The 20,007-nt window shown below is 37.4% G+C and overlaps 2 protein-coding genes across 2 annotated transcripts in view; one reads left to right on the top strand and one right to left on the bottom strand.

Annotated features, from left to right (window-relative positions):
* NDUFA9 (NADH:ubiquinone oxidoreductase subunit A9) overlaps positions 1 to 7,991 on the bottom strand; it is a 37,584-nt gene extending 29,593 nt beyond the window's left edge. The window contains exons 1-2 of the mRNA XM_047066759.1: positions 7,919 to 7,991; positions 3 to 173 (exon numbers count right to left, since the gene is read on the bottom strand). Of these exons, the coding sequence (XP_046922715.1) occupies positions 3 to 173; positions 7,919 to 7,967 (220 nt within the window). The 5' untranslated portion in view covers positions 7,968 to 7,991. The remainder of the gene's footprint in view (positions 1 to 2; positions 174 to 7,918) is intronic.
* Positions 7,992 to 8,131: 140 nt separating this feature from the next.
* The window catches only part of AKAP3 (A-kinase anchoring protein 3), a 50,221-nt gene continuing 38,345 nt past the window's right edge, over positions 8,132 to 20,007 (top strand). Inside the window, exons 1-4 of the mRNA XM_047067286.1 lie at positions 8,132 to 8,811; positions 10,642 to 10,770; positions 13,731 to 13,835; positions 16,645 to 16,740. Coding sequence (XP_046923242.1) covers positions 16,645 to 16,740 — 96 coding nt within the window. The 5' untranslated portion in view covers positions 8,132 to 8,811; positions 10,642 to 10,770; positions 13,731 to 13,835. The remainder of the gene's footprint in view (positions 8,812 to 10,641; positions 10,771 to 13,730; positions 13,836 to 16,644; positions 16,741 to 20,007) is intronic.

Genomic DNA, 20,007 nt, shown 5'->3' with positions numbered 1-20,007 from the left:
ACCAAGGCGGTTGACAACATATCGGCCCAAGAATCCCGTTGCTCCAAACACAGTGGCCACAACCCCACTGACTGAAGAACGCCCACCTTTCCCATGAGGTATGAGTGAATGATGAAGCTGGCGACGAGGCGGGCCATGAAACACAGCTACGGCTCTCGCAGTAATAGAAGAACCTTAAAGAAAACCCCAGAGTATAAAAAAGTGGCAAACGTTAATATAAAAGTGAGTATGAATAACCTCTTTTCCTAGAAACTTGTAACATTATTTTGCTATCAGTACTTCCAAATACTTAAGTTTAAAATGAACTTTTAAACTAAAAGTTATAATGTAAGTGCCCACAGCAATAATAAACACAAACAGCTGCAACAAAAAATCCATACGTCTTAAGGAAATATATAAAAATTAGAAAGTACAGTTGATCCTTGAACAACATGGGTTTTAACTGCATGGGTCCACTTATATGAGGATTTTTTTTTTTTTTGATAAATATAGCACAGTACTATAAATGTATTTTCCCTTCCTTATGATTTTCTTTAATAGCATTTTCTTTTCTCTTGCTTACTTTATTGTAAAAACACAACATATAATACATACACATAAAACATACAAAATATGGTAATCAGTTCTTTACATTACCAGTGAGGCTTCTGGTAAACAGTTGGCTATTGGTGATTAAGTTTGGGGGGAGTCAAAAGTTATACATGAATTTTTTACTGCATGGGGAGGGGAGGGGGTCAGTGCCCCTAACTACTGCATTGTTCAAAGGTCAACTATAAACTCCCTGCCCTATGGGATACAATATACAATATATTGTGATACAATATTTAAGTCACATTAAAAAAATTAAACAGTTAAAAATTAAGAGAGTAGAAACCTCCACAGTGAAAGGCACTGAGAGAATGCAAGGAAGGGAGCAATAAATCAGATAATTATGAGGAAGTATTCCTGGATAAAGTAGGTTTGGGGGGCCTTTTTTTTTTCCAGTTTTACTGAGAATGAACTGACATACAGCCCTGTGTAAGTTCAAGGCATATGGCATGATGGTTTGATATATATATATATATATATATATATATATATATATATATGTATATATGTATATATATATAAAATGAAATGATTACACTAGGTTCAGCTGGCATCCACCAACTCATAGAGATCCAATAAAAATGAAAGAAGAAAAAAACAATTTTCTCCTTGCATTGAGAACTCTTAGCATGAACTCCCTTAAATTTTCTATGTATCTTACAGCAGCATTAGCTAAAGTCACCATGTTGTACATTACATCCCGAGTACTTTTTTACATTATAATGGTAGGCTTGTACCCTCTGACCACCTTCCTCCAATCCTCACTCCCGCAACCCTTCACCTCTGGCCACCACAAGTCTGAGCTCTTTTTCTACGAGTTTGGGTTTTTTTTTTTAATTCCACATATAAGTGAGATCACACAGTATATGTCTTTCTCTGTCTGACTTATTTCACTTTAGGATAATGCCTTTAGGGTGGATCCATGTTGGAGCAGATGGTAGGATTTCCTCATTTTTTATGGCTGAATAATATTCCAGTGTGTGTGTGTGTGTGTGTGTGTGTGTGTGTGTGTATGTATATATATATATGTGTGTGTGTGTGTATGTATATATATGTGTATATATATGTGTGTATATATATGTGTGTGTATACATATATGTGTATATATATATGTATATGTATATATATGTATATGTATATATATGTATATGCATATATATATGTATATATATGTGTATGTATATATACGTGTATATATATGTGTGTATATATATGTGTGTATATATACACATATATATGTGTATATATGTGTATATATATGTATGTATATATATACACATATATATACATATACATATATATACATATGTATATATGTATATATGTATATATATGTGTGTGTGTATATGTATAGATATATACATATACACACACACATATACACACTACAACCTATTTATCTGTTCATCCCCTAATGGACACTTAGGTTGTTCCCACGTCTCGGCTACTGTAAATAATGCTGCAATAAACATGAGAATGCAGATATCTTTTTGACTTAGTGTTTTCACTCCCCTTGAATATATATTAGCAGAAGTGGAATTGCTGGATTGTACAGTTGTTATTTTTAATTTTTTGAGGAATCTCCATGCTGCTTTCCATAGTGGCTGCACTGCTTTACAATCCCAACAGCAGTGCACAAGGGCTCACTTTTCTCCACATCCTCGCTAACACGTGTTATCTCTTGTCTTTTTGATGATGGTGATTATAACAGGTGTGAGGTCATAGCTTACTGTGGTTTTAATTTGCATTTCCCTGATGACTAGTAATGTTGAGTACCTTTTCATGTACCTGTTGGCCTTCCGTATATTTTCTTTGCCCATGTTTTAATTGGGTTATTTGTCGGTTTTTCCTACTGAGCAATAAACTATTTTGAGAAAGGTTTTAAAGAGGAGTAACAACAGATTTCCATGTGAAACATGTAACACATACAACAATGTAGAGATGGAAATGAATAAGCCTAGTGCAGGTAACAGAAGATTTACCTGGAACAGACTCTGAAACTGATGATGAATGAAAAATAAAGTTGATGATATATGCTGGAGGTAGAGGACTGTTCGTATAGAATATTTTTTTAAAAAAGCGTACAGTTCAGACTTAATATAAAACTACTGAAAATCATCAAAAGTAATGACAAAAGGAGTGTTTGAGAAAAGATTTCTGAACTTTGGAAAGGTTAATAGTGATTTGTCAAACCTCTCACTATTTCTTTTTCATACACTCAAGTTCTTGATCCTCAAAGTTCCTGCATCAGTGCTTTACATCTTCTCCACCCAGTCTATATGTGCAAGGAGACTACGTGGCCTTAGCCCGAACATCTGCCAGGCTGGGAAACACCACTTCCCATGGCAGACCGTACTCATTCCATCCAATAGTGAGCAAGTTCCACCACATGGGAGATCAGTGGCTGCTTCCCAGTAGCGGTGATCCCTATGTTCCTCTGGAATGACAAAGGACAAATCTAATCCCTCTTCTACACCTAAGTGTAGCAACGATATCTCTACTAAGTCTTCTCCAGGTTACACATCCTAGGTTCTGTTAACTATTCCTCATTTGGCAGAAGTGTAAAACTCCTTTGGATACATGTCAATTTTCAAGTGCCTTGAAACTCATTAGGGCAGTTTTAGAGCAAGTTACCTAATGTTCAGGGAGTAAGTAAAAAAACAACTGAAAGGTCTAAAGTGCTGATAAACGTCTGCTCCAATCAACAAACTGCTTACCAAGCGCACTAGTGCTTTGTAAACTTGGGGAAAGCTAAAAGAAACAAATAGAAATTGCTTTAGAAAATCTGTGTTTGGAGGAAAAAAAAGTCAATTCAAGCCCCAAGTTGGGCTCTGTATTGGGCAGGAAGGAAGGAAGGAAGGAAGGAAGGAAGGAAGGAAGGAAGGAAGGAAGGAAAGGGAGGAAGGAAAGTAAATAAGTAAGTCTGTGTCTATTTTCTGCACCAGACCCTCAGTGGCACTCTGCCCAGAAACCATGGTTTTTCCCTATGCAAAAGCATGAAATTACACAAAAAGCCTAGCTTACTGAATAGCATCTGAAACCACACTAAAAAGGTTAAAACAAACCTAGCTTACTGAAAACCGTCTGAAACCATGCATCTGAAAGGTTAAAACAAACACTGCAGATCAGACACACAACAATAACTGTCATAGTAACAGCAAAACTTACAAAGCTGTTACCCGATGCCAGGCATTGTTCTATGTGCTTAGTAGGTATTGTCTTATTTAATACAATTTTTACTGTCAGATTACAGACGAGGAAACTCAGGCTCGGAGAGGTTAAGTGATTTGCCTGAAAAGCCAGCAAAGGAGAATGAAAAGCAGTCCAGTAAGGGAAGGGGGAAAAAAAAAAAAAAAGGAAATGGTAGGAGCCAAACGAAGAGAGTGATTGATAGAGGTAAGAGTTAACTGTCAAATGTTGAAAAGTAAAGTAGGATGGGGACAGAGGACCACAGATCTAGAAGATGTTGGTTCTGAATGGCCTTAATAAGAGCAATTTTATTGCAGTGGGGAGGACAGTCTACTGGAGAGGGCAAGAGAGAATGAAAGGCAAGGGAGTGGGAAAAAGAGTATCGATGATTCTTCTGAGGAGATATGGGGAAAAAAGGACTAGAACATGAGGACAAGGAAGGATTTTTTTTTTTAATATGAGCTATTATAACATATTTACACACTGATGGAAATGAGCTGGTAGAGGGGAAACATTAATGATTCAGGGGAGGAAATGCACAGGTAATTGAGAATGGGATGGATTGCAAAGCAAAGGAACTAGCCTCAGATCAAAACGAAAGGAGCTCATCCACTTTAACAGGAAGGAAAGTTGCAAATTATTGCAGCTCAGCTATTAGATTTTTATGGTGGAGAAAAAGATTGTTCTCATCTAATTCCTTTTTATTTTTTTTTTTTATTTGAGAGATAGAGAATAGGGGAAAGGTGCAGAGGGAAAGAGAGAGAATCCCAAGCAGGCTCCATGCTGAGTGTGAGCCCCAACATGAGGCTCGATCCCTCGACCCTGGGGTCATGACCTGAGCCAAGATGGAGAGTCAGATGCTCAACCGAATGAGCCACCCCATGCCCCTGACACTGCTGATTTCTAGGTTAAGTTGAGAATGAGAGAGAAGCACATGTTAGAAGTTTTAGGAGATTGGCAATGGTAAATAATCATTACAGAGAAAGGGAAAGCAAATTTCTTTGAAAAAATGTAGTACTGAAAATCTACTTGATGTTTGTATTCATGAATTTAAAATAAGTCAGTTTGGAGTTTTCCCTAGTTCAGTTCTCTACTGCTCAGGGGTAAGCAAGAAATATGTGGTAAGCTTGGTTTTTTTTTTTTTTGTTTTTTTGTTTTTTTTAATGCCACAGGCAGATGCACTGGGAAGTTGAGAATTTATAAAAGGGAATGATTAAAATGATGAGTAAGGAAGGAAATGAGGACACTGGACAAAGGACAGTTACTAAATTGTGAAAAATGACTGCAGCCAAGGAATTAATAATGCCTCAAATGGTTGTTATGAGGATTAGAGTAATGTATATAAAGTATTTAGAACATTATCTAGCACATGTTAAGCTCTCTATGAGTAACAGATGCTTTCATTTGTTATTACTTCAAAATCCCTGAGGTGATATTACAGTAACCTCATCTAATTATTTGGGTTTTTTTTCTCCAAAAATTATGGACCAAGCACTATTCTAAACTGTAACTAGCACAGTAAAAAAGACAAAGTGCCTGGCCTCAGGGAGATTACATTTTAGAGGGTTGACATGAAAATTAATATATGAGTAAGTACCTGTCACAGTGCTTTGCACTAATAGGTGCTCAATAAGTAAATATAAGTTGTTTGGCTCCAGCCTATTTTCTTCCACATATTATGAACACCATTAGGAGAGTAATATCCTTTATTCATTATATTCCTTTGCTCAAAAACCTATATTGGTTTCTTACTGTAATATTTAAATTACTGTAATATTAAACCAATCTTTCCAAACACATTTGCTTGCACACTGCATTGGTTTATTTATTTATAAATTACATATACATTCTATGTAGTACATTATGTTGTGTACATTATAAATACAATATGTTGTGTACATTATAAAACATACTAAAGCACTTAGAATAGTAGCTGGTATATAGTTTGAACTACAGAAATGTTAGCTATTGTTGTTATTATTGCTAAATGTTTCTTAAGTTCTGATACCATATTTTTTTTTTATGTTTATTTATTTTGAGAGAGAGAGCATGCCTGGGAGCCACGGAGGGGCAGAGAGAGATGGAGAGACAATCCCAAGCAAGCTCTGCACCATCAGCATAGAGCCTGACACGGGGTTCAATCCCACAAAACATGTGATCATAACCTGGGCCAAAATCAGAAGTCAGATGTTTAGTCAACTGGAGCCACCCAGGCATCCTGTGAAACCACTTTTTTGTATGCCACTGATTCCTCTTACAAAACCCTCTTTGGAGACCACTGGTCTAAACTGCTGGACTTCCAAAGGCCTCCATTATTTAAACCCATCTAATGTATTCAACTTTCTTTTCTACTACTCCAGATCTATAGGTAGTCATTTCACTCCCTTCTAAGTACTTTGTGATTCCATTCTTGTGAATTCTTGTGATTCCACCTTGTCCTTGCCTATGCCCGCGCCGGGAAAATACCCAGCTTCTCTGACTTTCCAGATTGTAACAACCCTAAAAAATCAGTGGAAGCTTTGCAATTCTCTACTGGTCTTCCAATCTAATTACTTCAAATGATACAATATTTCCCTTTTCTGATTTCCTATGGTACTTAATAGTCTCTCCACATTTCACCATATATAATGTATTACACAGTTCTGTTCTATAGTGTTTTGATTATGTTACACACTAGACTTGCCTCTCCAGAGTTTATGCAAAAGCTTATTTTACCAGAGACAATAAAGCATACTGGTTAAGAGCACAAGCAATGGCTTCAATTTAAAAGGGGTACGTTACAGTGAAAATGTTTATGGAAATATTTAGGATTGTGGATAGCAGATAGCAGATACTCAACCAAGAGCAGTTATTATCATTCATGATCTACATTATGTCACACCAATGTAATACTTTGACAAGAACCAACAAATGTCTTGCAAAGAAGTCATGACTACAAAACCATCACTATAAATGATGTGAACCAATCACCTTCCCTCCCAGTAGTATGCAGAAGCCCTACCCAAGATGTAAAACTAAAAAAGTCCTCCAAATACTTCTGACTTGCTTCTCAGCCTAAACATCAGAACTACTTGTGTAGCTTTTTAAAATTTAAGGTGCAAGGAGCCGATCTCAAAAATTCTGATTTAATACCTCTGCAATGAGTCCCCATTTCTATTTTTTCTAAAAGCATTAAAAATTAGTCTAACATGCAGCTAATTTTGAGAACAAACAATATTTGGCAATGACTAGAATACACTACGAAAAAATACAACTTTTGGAGGCTGATTGGGTCAAATTTGTGAAAGGATGGAGGCAGAAGAATGATAATGAACCGTAACTGTATTTCCAATTTCCTTGCTTTTCTTGCCTCCTTTTGTGTGTGTAAGAGCAAATATATACTGTATTCTCAAACTGAGGACCGTGACAGCAGATCCAATCAGAATAGAAGGAAAAATAAACAACGCTTAGACAAACACTAGATATCCTTTACTCTTCTTCCCTTTTCTTTCCATTAAACTCCTGACTGTTGGTTCTCTCTCCAGCATCCCTCGCTCCCCCAGACCTCAGTGCCTCGACCTAATACACTCTACATCCGCAGAAATGCCTCGGACTTAGAAAATGCTTTTATAAATGTTACTTTAACCGTTTCAGAAACTCCCTGACGTTGTGGTATTGCCGCCACTGTAACAGGAAGAATCTCAACTTGAGAGAGATTAAGGGTTTGCACAAGATCATACAGTCAATCCATTAAGAACATTCTCTCACTATCTTTTTCCCCCCATCTTTTTCTGATTCTTCCCCCCACGGGGGCCCAAAAGGCCCGCTGCCGGCCACACACACTTGTCTCATAACCTCAAACCGTTCCAACTCTACCAGAACTCATTCTTTCGATCCTTTACGACACCCCCCCCCCTCCACGTTCTCCTTTTCCCTTCCCGTTGCTCATGTTCGCTCAGCACAGACCCCTTTCCAAGTGTACAATTTAATATGTGAGCCGGGGAGGGGAAAAGGAAAGCAGAAACTACAGGCAGTTCCGGACCTAGAAAAACCGAGGTGCCTTGGGAGTCGGCATGAACGCTGCAGCACGGCACCACTCCCAACACTTCGGATCCCCTTCTCGGAATCCCGATAGGGAGCCCCAGCTCCCGGTGACACTTACGTGACATTGGCAGGGCTCGGACAACCCTAGGGTGAAAGGCGGCCGCCATCTTCTCCCACAATCCCCCGCAACCGGCGCTCTGGCTACGGCTACTGAGCTGGGCCAAAAGTAATCTTCCACGCCTTGCTGCGCAGGCGCCAACGGGAAAAGAAGGGGCGGGTCAGAGATTAGGATAGGGTGTAAACTGGAGGGAACTGGGGAGGAGAGCAAGGTACAAGGGAGGGTACGTGGAAAAGAGGGCAAAAAGGGGAAATAGAAAGTGAAGAATTTTGGGGTCAGAATCTCAGATCTGGAGCCGACCGTAAAGATAATCTCATTACCAAGGAATGTGAAGTTCAGAGTCTGCCAGTGACTGGCTCGAGGGCATACAAAATGGCACAACCCGAGCTGCCTGAGCCAAGCTTTCCTGACTCAGTTCAGTTCATTATTTCCTGAAAATGTCAGATAGAGAAGTTCTGGTGAGACTAGGGGAAAGTAGAGGCGCGGCCCCTGCGCTCGGGAAGTTCTCGAAGGAGAGAACCAGGGTCTAGAAGAGAAGTCAGAAAAGAAAGGAGTGAAGCAGGGACGAAGAGAAAGGGAGGAATTAAAATAGAAATGAGGATGTGCACGTCGAACTCGTGCACATTCTCTCCCGGGAGACTTAGCTCTTGTTGTACCCTTTGCCTGGCAGGCTCACTTAGATGTCTACTCCAGCTCAAGTTTCTGCTTGAAGAAAACTTCTCAGACACCCAAGGTGGTCATCACTCCATCAGTCTCTTCGTTGCTATTTTATATATGAAAGCATTTACCACCAGCTGACATGTGAATCCAGGTATCCTTATCCTGGTGTATGATTCATGAGTGGACTTAAGGAAGTCTGTGAACCTCCTGAAATATTAAGTAAAATCTAGTGGGTACGTAAGCCACTGCACATTTTTCTAGAAGGAAACTCAAGATGACTCTAGAACAGTGGTTCTTTTTTTTTTTTTTTTTTAACTGTGGACCAATTTGAGAATCTGCACTGTTTTAGAAAGAGGTATCTAGACTCCAAGGAGATTCCAGAAAGATTAAGTACTTGGCTTTTTTAACTAGTCTATTTTGGTCGTTCAAGATCTCGGAGTAGGAGACAGCACACTGCTGTGAGACATCTGCCTTGGGCTTATCAGAACAAACTAGTTGGGGGATCTTTCTAGATTGGTAATTCTTTCAGTGTTTTGGGGTTTTGTTTGTTTTTTGGTGTGTGTGTGTGTTTAGGAAGAAAGCAGTGCGAGTTGCTTGGATGGACAAAAGTCCCATAATGAGCAGAGGTTATTAGGCTTGTAAAATTGGTTGTAAAATTCAATCTACCAAATTGAATTGCAAGAGGAAAGAAACTTTTGAAGAAAATCAGAGAAGTTTAAAAATGCTACACAGTCTTAAATCTCTTGGCCTCGTCCAGTTTTCACCTAGCGCTTAAAATTTTCTGATATTTGATTCTGGGGTCAATATGATTATAAAAAACTGGTTCTGAAAAGTTGACAGACCCCATTATCATCACCATCCTCCTAACACCTGTGTAACATGCCAAGTATGGTATTTTACATTTCCAAGTCAAACACTGATTGATGGTCTCAATACTAGTTTCAAGGTGGCATATTTTTCAAAAAGCACTGACTTAAAACTCGGAATGTTAGATCCCAGTCCTAGCTTTACCAGTTAATAGTTGTGACCTGGGCAAGTTTCTACACCTGTCAAACAGGGAAAGTAATACCTGCCCTATTACCTCAAAAGGTTATTGTGAGGATCAGATGACATAATGGGTGTGAAGGTACTTTCTCAACTGCAGAATACTGTATGCATGTAAATGAAGTTCTATTTAAATATCACTGAAGTATCAAAATCCTAGACTGTTAGAACTTGAAGGGATGTAAGACATGAGTAAGCCCAATTTCTTTATTTTAAAGATGAAAAAACTGAGGCAGTATAAAAAAATCATCAATAGATAAATAACCTTGTTGAAGAAAGCCTGTAACAAACAAGTCAGTCACTTTTGAATTTGTTAACAGTTGTAAACTTTATCTTGTGACCTTGATCAAGATTCTTCTTGTTTCATAGAAACTACATATCAGTCCTATATGGAGTCGTTAATTAAGAGTACCTAGGATAACATTTCTAAAGGGGATGTACTAAAAATAAAGTCCTCCTCAAGGAAAGAAATTGCCAATCAAATGCCTCTTGGTCTGATTTATCCCAGCTCATTCTCAGGTCAAGGCATTGTAGAGAAAGGATTAGTGCTATTGTATCTGACCATCAAAAACAAAATTATAACCCAGAAATGGTCAGTTTGGGCAAAATATCTGCAAATTTATTATTATTATTACAAAAGGTAAGATGCTTATAACAGAGTCAAGGCTGAGTCCACAAAATGAAATGATTCCATGGGCTTTGTATAAAAAAATTAGCAGATGCTCAGTTTTTATTTCTTCTCTGTACCCATCTGAATTTGTTTGTACATAACACTGTTGTTTTAAGTTCAACCCATTGGTAAAATTCCCCGTCCCGTATTCCCTTCCTAAATTAGATACTTAAAGGAGAAAAATAATTGGAAGCAAGCCAGCCCAGTCCTTCCAAACTAAGCATCAGAGCCTTGAAGTGTATCTTCACCTATCCCCCTTGTCCTTTGACAACTCAGTTTCTGGTAGCTTCACTACTGTTGCTATAGAGACAATGATATCACCAGTTGTGATTCTGATGTCACTCTTCAGTCCCAACAAGGGGGAGGTACATGGAAGGCTGGGGGAGGAAACAAGATCTTGAGCTGAGCAAGAACATCCCAGCATCTTCACTGGGCATCACTGGAGTCTTCTGTGGTTCACTATTCCAGTGCTACAGAGGTAAGAAATTCCATTGGACTGATAAAACAGCCCATTTTCTGAGCCTCTGTGGTTAAAAAGGAGAATTCAGTGACAAGCGATGGTTAACTTTTAGTATTCAGCCCAGCCTCCTTCTTTGCACAGTTTTAATTTTTGCATCAGTTTTCTGGGAATAAATAAGCCTCTCGCTCAGTAGCATTACAGCTAAAGCTACCATCTTTACTGCTGAAATTTTTATTTTGTTGCAGATTTGACCAGATCTCCTTGGCCATCTTTTTGGGATCATGAGGGGCTCTTACTCCCTGCTTCCCAATTTGACAATGAGACTGGAAGCTTGACTACCTGCTACCTTATTTTCATTGTGTAGCTGTTCCAAAAGTTTTTTGTTTTTTGTTTTTTAACCCCAGTGCTCTAATAGCAAAATCAGACTGGTGTAGCTCTGAGTCCCGAATCTCCTCTACTTTCATTCTCTCTACTATTATTTCTGAAGCCTTGGCTAGACAATATGTAGCCATGTGGAGGAAGTGTCTGTACTTTATGGTGCAATAGAGGAAGAAACTAAGGGAAAATGAAAGTGGAGGAGATTCACAGAGAAGCTTAACACTGAATGGTATCACCAAGGGAAAAAGACACACACACACACACACACACACACACACACACATACTTCTTATCCTTAAACAAAATCAATTGTAACTGATGTCAACAATAACCAAATTTATTGAGTGTGTACAATGCACCAGGCACTTAGAGGGAGGCAGCAAGACAGAAAAAGAGAATATATATAATTGAATATATTCCTTTTTAAAACTAGTTACAAAACTTGGTTGAATGAACTTTAAAACCTAATATGATATGTATCAGCCCTGCTTCATATATGTTGTCTGTAGTTTGGGCTTTTCTGTGACTTTAAGAACCTTGAGTAAACAGGAGCCTCTTGCTTATGATGGATACAGAAGAAAACAGTCTTGAGATAGAGTTATGGTCTGGAGTACAGCAACCATAACCAAACCCCTGTGTTATGCCCTCTCTGGCTGGTATTCATGATTTGCACTCCTCAATTAGTATTGAAGTAGCAATCACATTGGCACTTTTAAGAAAAATCCCTTCTATTGGCTGCAGGATCCCTCTATTGGCCACAGGAAAATTTCACAGCTTGCAGGATGCTAACCTGTATAATTTAAAGTAGTATGTCCATTGTTTTTAACACTCCCTTTCTGAGCCTCAGTTTCCTAATCTGTAAAATGAGGTTGTTAGAATGGTTTCTAGGGTCCATTTGTCTATACATTGTATACAGTTATCTTTCTTTCCTCATCAAATTTAATAGATAATACAAAGCATTCGTTTTGTCTTTTACATCCTACCCTAACTCCAGGGTATTGTTCACCAACTTTAAGCATAAGAAATTTATGACACCATTCATTGACTCCATTAAATTCTAGAGTTTCCTTCCCTCTTTTCCATCTTATTATGAAAAATATATACAGATTTAGAAGTCTGAATATTACCATCAAAAGATATTTAAGTACCATATATATTATTATATACATAGTACTATATATATAGTAATACTATACATATATATACACTATACATATATATATATAGTACTGTGTATATAGTAATATAATGTACTTATTGTATATGTATACTATGCATATGTGTATATTATGTATATATGTATGCATATACATGTATATATGTATACTATGTATATAGTAATATATTTAGTACTATATATATAGTCTAAAGGTCCATGGATGCAGATAAACACGCAAGAAGACATAGAAAATACAATAAAAAATGCTAGTACATCTAGGTGGAAGTGTTTGCTGGATACATGTGACTAAAATATGTTCTTTCTGTTTGTGAAAGAAGTTCAAGAGCACTTTTGAAGTGCTGATTTATTTGTATTATTGGGATAGGAGAGTCTGTTAATAAACCACTATATATATATATATATATATATATATATATGTGTGTAAATATATATATGAAGAGAGAGAGGAAGAGAGAGTTATTCTCAGATTCTCCTATTAAAGAAAGAACAGTTGACACTATCTGGAATTAGAAATGGGCACTATTCATATATTCATTCTTACAGCAGACAATTATTAAGCACCAACTTTAATACACTAGTTATGAGGGATACCAAGATGAGTAAGAAAATGCATCTGCCCTTAGAAAGCCATCTAATAAAGGAGATGAACTATGTGTGAGCAATTAAAAAACTAGATGGGATGTAAAGGTTGAAGCAAAATATGACGTAAACCTTGATGGAGGACCAATCACATTGAATTAGGTATTTAGGAAATATTTCATAGATGGGGTAAGCTTTGTCCTGAACTATCAAGCAAGGGTGGTATTTAGAGAGACATCACTAGGAGGTTGGGTGGATATTCCAGTATGAGAGTACAATGCCCTAATGTCTTAAAGTACAGTGCCCTAATGTCCTAATTTAAATGTCTTATAAGAGGTAGTGTAAGGAAGATCATTGATCTGGAAGTTATATCTAACTAACTATAAATCCCCTTTACAACATGAAGATGTATATTTCTCTTAAGTCCTCAAAAGAATATTTACAGAGTGTTTTGAGATCCATGAATTAATTCAGGGCACTTATTCTTCATTCTAGCTATTTATTTTTTGACTTACTAATCAAGCAAGTTTGAGATTAACCTAAAAACTTTTAGTTTCGTCATTGTTATTTAAGGCTATAAATCACTGATTTGGAAGTGGAGAATAATAATAGTCATTTCAGGAACTGTTGGCCAAAAGATAGAACCTTTTTTTGTCATCTGGGAACCATCAGACTGCACCCAGAATAAGATCTGGACTTGAAATTTGAATGTCATTTTGTGCTCATGACTTGTGTGCTACATGTGAAAAATAATGTGTAAGTCAAAATCATTATTTGGTAATAAGGGCAATTGGGTTCATATGTAAAATTAGTCATTTTTATCTGTGTCTTTCCATTGCAGATCCCTTATATTTCATGGCAGGAGGGGTGGGTAAATTTAGAGATAGTGAAGACAACAAATTAATCAAGAGCTTTCCTCGTATCTCAGAACCTGTCATCAGTAAGAGTAAGTGATCACATAATTTCCTTGCTTTTGCACTTAATTTTCACTCTTACTTTTTAATTGTGATATATAGCTTAAATAAGTTAGGAGATCCTGTTGAGTTTGTCATTTTCTATTAGAAGCAATTCATTAGGATGAAATACCAACTGGAGATTGAGAGGTAAGCTGTTGACTCTCACTTGTTCTGTCAACAGTCCAGAGCAACCTGTTTCTAAGTCTTCTCATTATTTGTCCAAGTAATAGTAATATCCATTCCTTTATTCGTGGTAATGACTCAAGCATAAGGATATTAGCATATAATAGCTGCTGAGAGACCATACTAGGCTTAACTTCATAGACTTTAAAACCTCCCTTGTTAGGGTTAAAAGAAAACTATTAAAATGAGATACCAAAGAACTTTAGGAAATTGTAAAAATTTTTAACGAAAAGAATAAATATTTATCTTTCTGGAGCTGGCCAGTCTTTCTCAGAGAGAATCTCTCCAGATAAACCCAGGCCCAGGGATTCTCATTCTTATGCAGATGTATATTAGAATCATCCAGCGAGCTTTTACAAAATTCAATGTCTAAGTTTCCCCACCCCAAAACCATTGAAATAAGATTTTTGGGGGGTTGCCTGGGTGGCTCAGTCAGTTGAGCATCCGACTTTGGCTCAGGTCATTATCTCACGGTTTGTGGGTTCAAGCCCCTCATCAGGTTCTCTGATGTCAGTGCAGGGCCCGCTTTGGATCCTATGTCCCTCCTCTCTCTCTGCCCCTCCCCTGCTTGTGTTCTCTCTCTCAAAAATAAATAAACATTTTAAAAATGTTTCTTAAAAAAGGAAATAAGATTCTTTGGAAGGTAGTATCTGAGTCAGTATCTTTAAACAGCTCTCTGAGTGATTCTAAGGTCTAATCAGGGTGGAGAACCCATTGCTTACCCAAGGAATCTATTGTATTACAGTGTCAGGAAGAGTAAGAGAAACTGTGTCCCTAACTCAGGAATCTGAATTAGTGATTGGGGTATGAAAATACGTACAAATCCTTGTGGGAGCAAAAGACAAGTAGCTCTTAAAAGGTCTTCTGTTTTATTATTTATTTATTTATTTATTTATTTGAGAGAGAGAGAGAGAGAGAGAGAGAGAGAGAGAATGAGCTGGGGAGGGGCGGTGGGGGGGGGGGGGAACAGAGGATCTGAAGCAGGCTCCAGGCTCTGAGCTATCAGCAGAGAGCCCGATGCAGAGCTCGAACTCCTGAACCACGAGATCATAACCTGAGCAGAAGTTGGACGCTTAACCAACTGAGCCACCCAGGGACCCCTATTTTCTTTTTAATAATTACCCATAATATTCTATATGACAAGAATAATAAATCCATTTATAAGTAAGTTTAAGTCATGTGTGTAATCTGTATTTTATTTGTGTTGGTTTAATTTTGAGGGAGGATGTCAACCCCCACCACTGCCCAAAGTCCTTTAAAACAAATATTTCCAATTAACCAGCTATTCAACCCCTAATAATGCTTATTTCAAGCAAATTTTTATAAAATGCAATTTCACTGTAAAAAAAAATTAGGATGAGCTTTTGGACTTTACTGTAACAATTTTAAATACTTGCTTTGCTTTGTGCAAATCAAATATGAATCTGTATATCTGCTTAATAAAAATTTTTAGGCACATTAGAGAGGAAATATTGGCTTATTCTACCTTACTGAGAAGTATAGATGTAAGCAAACTTTGTAATGAAAGCAGGGAACTTCAGTATGGAAGCCTGGTAATGGAAATCTGGCATGGAAAAAGAGGTCAAAGAGAAGCTTCTCATACTTGTAGATTAGCAGTGGACAAATATTATGATAATTGGCCATATTTTTGAAAACTATCAAATAAGATGCAATGGTATGGAAAGTGGACAAGACTACGGCAAGGAATATAAGAATAGGGGCTATTACACTAAATTTTGAGGTGAGCCAAAAGCAAGTATAAGCAATTCTTTCATGACAAATGGCAACAAATGAAAGAAGACAGTGGTAGCAGCTAGATGGAGGCTTGTGGTGGGAGAAAACAACTAAAATGATTATCAGCTTTCTGGTTTGGAAGACTAGCTAGACCGCAGTGCCATTATTGAGATTAGGGAGTAGAGCAAAGTATTGGGAGAGCTATAGTACAGTCAGTATCAGCAAGGGCATCTACGCAAAGGCCCATTGGATGGTGCATGTGGTATCTCTTTTCTCTTGGCCTCAAGAATATTGGCTGAACCATGGAGACTAAGAATTCCCCTAGGATCCTTGGCTACTTGGAGGAGGGATTGGTCTTAAGGAGGATCTATTAGACTTATTGTTAATGTAAGTTAAGCTAGTGCTCTAGAAATTAATGAAAATTAAGCATATATTACTTTAAAAATAAGCTGGTGGGCAAAAAAAAAAAAGTTGGTGGGACAACAACAGGCAGAAAGACACAAATTAATTCTATTTTGATCACATTGAGTTTTGAGTGTCTACTGCAAATCCAGGATGTGGAAGGGTTATCAAGCAAGAACACATAGAGCAGAACACATGGCTACATAGGTTCATTTATGAACAAATCTGTATTAAGCACGTCTACATATACCAAGCACCAGCTTCCGTACTAGAGACACATATATTTAAGAAATCTTCCTGCAGTTGACAGCTGAGGATGAAGAGATCCAGAGTTCAGTGGGTTGAAGTAGCTTTTGGGATAGGTCTCTCTATTGAAAGCATTGTTCCTGTTTTCCACACCTCAGCCATTTGCCTATTTCTCTTTATGTTCATGTAACCTGTCCCTTTGATGACCCTTTCTCATTTTTTTTCTACTTCCAGATGTCGGATAGGGTTGACTGGCTACAAAGCCAAAATGGAGTATGCAAAGTTGATGTTTATACTCCTGGAGACAGCCAAGCCCAAGACTGGAAAATGGTAAGGATCAACCACTTTTTATAGATACTAAATTAGGAATAAGTGGAGTACTATTAAGAGTAGCCTTACTCTCTCTACCACCACTACCCCACCTCTTATTTTCAACGGTGAAATTCTTGGGGAAAAATATGAATTCCTCTAGAACAAAAAGTTACCATTCATATTGTTTTGGGGGTAAATTCTATAATATGGTAATTTCATAGAAGAAATATAGTATAATTAATGCAAAACATATATTACAGGTGTAAAATTTTGTTAGTTTTTAAACAGAAAGGGATTGGATTTCAAACAGAAATGTCTCAAAAGTTCACAAACTATTTTCCAAAATGTAGAACACCTCAAAATTCTCAAAAGCGTAAATTCTCATCTAAGTAACATTATCATTCTGCCTTCATCAGCCAACAAACATTTATTAAGTACTTAGTGTCAGGCACCATAAATCAGGGTTTAGTTAGAAGATGGAAACCATATCAAGTAATTTGATATTAAAAAATTTAGTGAGGGGTTCCTGGGTGCTCAGTTGGTTGAGCATCTGACTTCGGCTCAGGTTGTGATCTTGCTGTCAGCACAGAGCCTGCTTCAGATCCTCCATTTCTCTCTCTCTCTGCCCCTCACCTCCCAAAATAAATAAACATTAAATTTTTTTTAATTTAATGAAAGGTAATTAACTAAGTTAACCACTAAAAGCTGTAAAAGAAAACTGTAAGAGTTCCAGAAGTAGCAAGTGTAGAGAGAAACCACTACCCCTAGGCTGCAAGAGAGTGAACAGGAAGAGACTAAGAACTCACAGAAGCTCCTTCTCCTTCAACCAAGGCAGCTTCAGATTTCTTTGGACAGAGTGTGGCTGCCACAGGAGCACTAGCCTGCTGGTGCAGAATACATTTGCCAGAAGGTGCAAGTGGGCCAGAAGTTCAGTGTCTCTCCAGTGCCCTCTACTAACAAAGCCAGTTGCCAAAGAAAAAATGGTAAAAGGGGTCCAATTCCAGTGTCACAGAGCAAGGCAAAGGATGGTAGACTTGGAATTGAAAGACAATGTGGATAACTGGCACAGACTCTGTGCTTAGTCCTAGGGTCAGAGATATAAAAACAGGTTAGACAGAATTCTTTTTCTTAATTTAAGGGTTTCATAATCTAATGGAATCACTATGGTGATTCTCATCCTTAGTATTAATATTTATCAAACACCTATTTGCATGTAATGTTGCATGACCCATCTATTTATTCAAAATCTATTTGGTCTATCTTATATAGCCTAAGAGAGAAAACACTAACAAATATGCACAAAACATTAAGACATATAGATAATGAATATCCAATTACTATAGAGTAAGTGCCAATCAAAACTGCTTCTATTAGATCTTTTCTTTACCTTTGCTCTTTCCTGTAGAAAAACAAAAGATACATCAATTTTAATACTAAATCAAATTAAAAAAACAGTCACAATTTATCATTAAGGAAGGAACACTCTGCGGTATGCAACAATAAATAAATAAAAACAGTTTCTGCCCTCATAGACCTTGCCATTAATTTGGGGAAATAAAAGCTATACATGTGAAATATAAATATAATATAAAAGTTCTAAATAATCAGTAGACCCTAATTAGATCTAAATAACCAGTAGACCCAAATTATCCATTTGCCAAATGGATTTTCTGGCAGTAATTGCTATAGGTTTTTAAAGAATAGATCCAAGTCGGAGGTTGTCAAGGAAAATTTCATAAAGTATGCTTAGCAGAGCTAGAGGTGAAGAAGAATAGAATGGAAGCTATATATGTTAACTTCAAACTAAAGTACTGGAGCAGAAGATGGCTGAGGAGAGAAAGTTAAAACCCTTAACCCTTTTTATGTTCTCTTTCATGGATGTGAAAATTTTCCCTGGCCTTGATTAAGAAAGACTCAGAGGGGCGCCTGGGTGGCTTAGTCGGTTAAGCGGCCGACTTCGGCTCAGGTCATAATCTTGCACTCCGTGAGTTCGAGCCCCGCATCGGGCTCTGTGCTGACAGCTCAGAGCCTGGAGCCTGTTTCAGATTCTGTGTCTCCCTCTCTCTGGCCCTCCCCCGTTCATGCTCTGTCTCTCTCTGTCTCAAAAATAAATAAACGTTAAAAAAAAAAAAAAGAAAGAAAGACTCAGAAATGAGACACCTGGGTGTCTCAGTTGGTTAAGCATTTGACTTTGGCTTAGGCCATGATCTCACAGTTTGTGAGTTCAAGCCCTGCATTGGGCTTTGTGCTAACAGCTCAAAAGCCAGGAGCCTGTTTCGGATTCTGTGTCTCCCTCTCTTTTTGCCTTTCCCCTGCTCGCTCTCTCTCTCTCTCTCTCTCTCTCTCTGTCTCTCTTGCACGCGCTCTCTCTCTCTCAAATGTAAATAAATCTTTAAAAAAATTTTTTTAAAAGAAAGACTCAGAAATAATTTGGCCTCTACCTTCCCACCTGTTCATGATACTACTGTATAAGAAGAGAAAGAATTAAAGGTTGCAAGAGGGCAATGGGGTTTGGAAGATATAGATGTTTGATTGTAGACTTCATTGATAGAAAAAGTCATGTGATTAGTCTTTCAGTCAGTCATTATGGCCTCATCAACCACTTTTGCAAAGTTCTGGATAGAGTGGAATAATAGATATAAGGTGCACACTTTTTAGGTTTAAAAATGTAAATAGGCAATAAAAACCTATAAACACAGCCAGCTAACAGTTCTTTATACTCTATCATAAAGTTGTATGGTATGCTATAATTTTTTCAATGTTCTGTGAAAAGAATTGAAAAAGATAAGAGAAATAAAAACTCTACATCTGCATTATAAGACTTCCCTGTACATGTTACAGCCCAATTATGGAACATGTCTATTTGCAGATAGTGTGCCTATCTTCAAATAAGTAGGTAATATTGAAGGATAATTTTCAAAAGGTAAAATCAGGACTCCCAATCAGATATTAAAATGAACACATGTTAAAGATTTTATTTAACTCATTAATGAGGAAATTGGTGAGGTGTTACAACCAGTTCAAAGGAGAATAAAAAAAAGATGTATTATAGATCAGAAAAATTGAAATGAATGGCAAAACTGGCCTCTTCCACAGTGCAGAAGGGAAATCAGCTGAACCTCCACTAGACAGAATTTATGTGTCCACAGACATGTAGAATTATTCTGCATTGTCGTTCAACTACCTACAGCTCACAGTTGTAAAATAGCTCCCATAGAATCAGAATCAGATTATGTGGAGGACTGTAAACAATGCTTAGTCTATAAACTATAGACTATAGGGAAT

The sequence above is a fragment of the Lynx rufus genome, unplaced genomic scaffold (genome assembly GCF_022079265.1).
Source record: "Lynx rufus isolate CCGP_SWC_20201006 ecotype Redwood Valley unplaced genomic scaffold, mLynRuf1.p SCAF_7, whole genome shotgun sequence".
Classification (NCBI taxonomy): Eukaryota; Metazoa; Chordata; class Mammalia; order Carnivora; family Felidae; genus Lynx; species Lynx rufus.
This window is presented reverse-complemented; position numbering and strand designations above follow the sequence as displayed.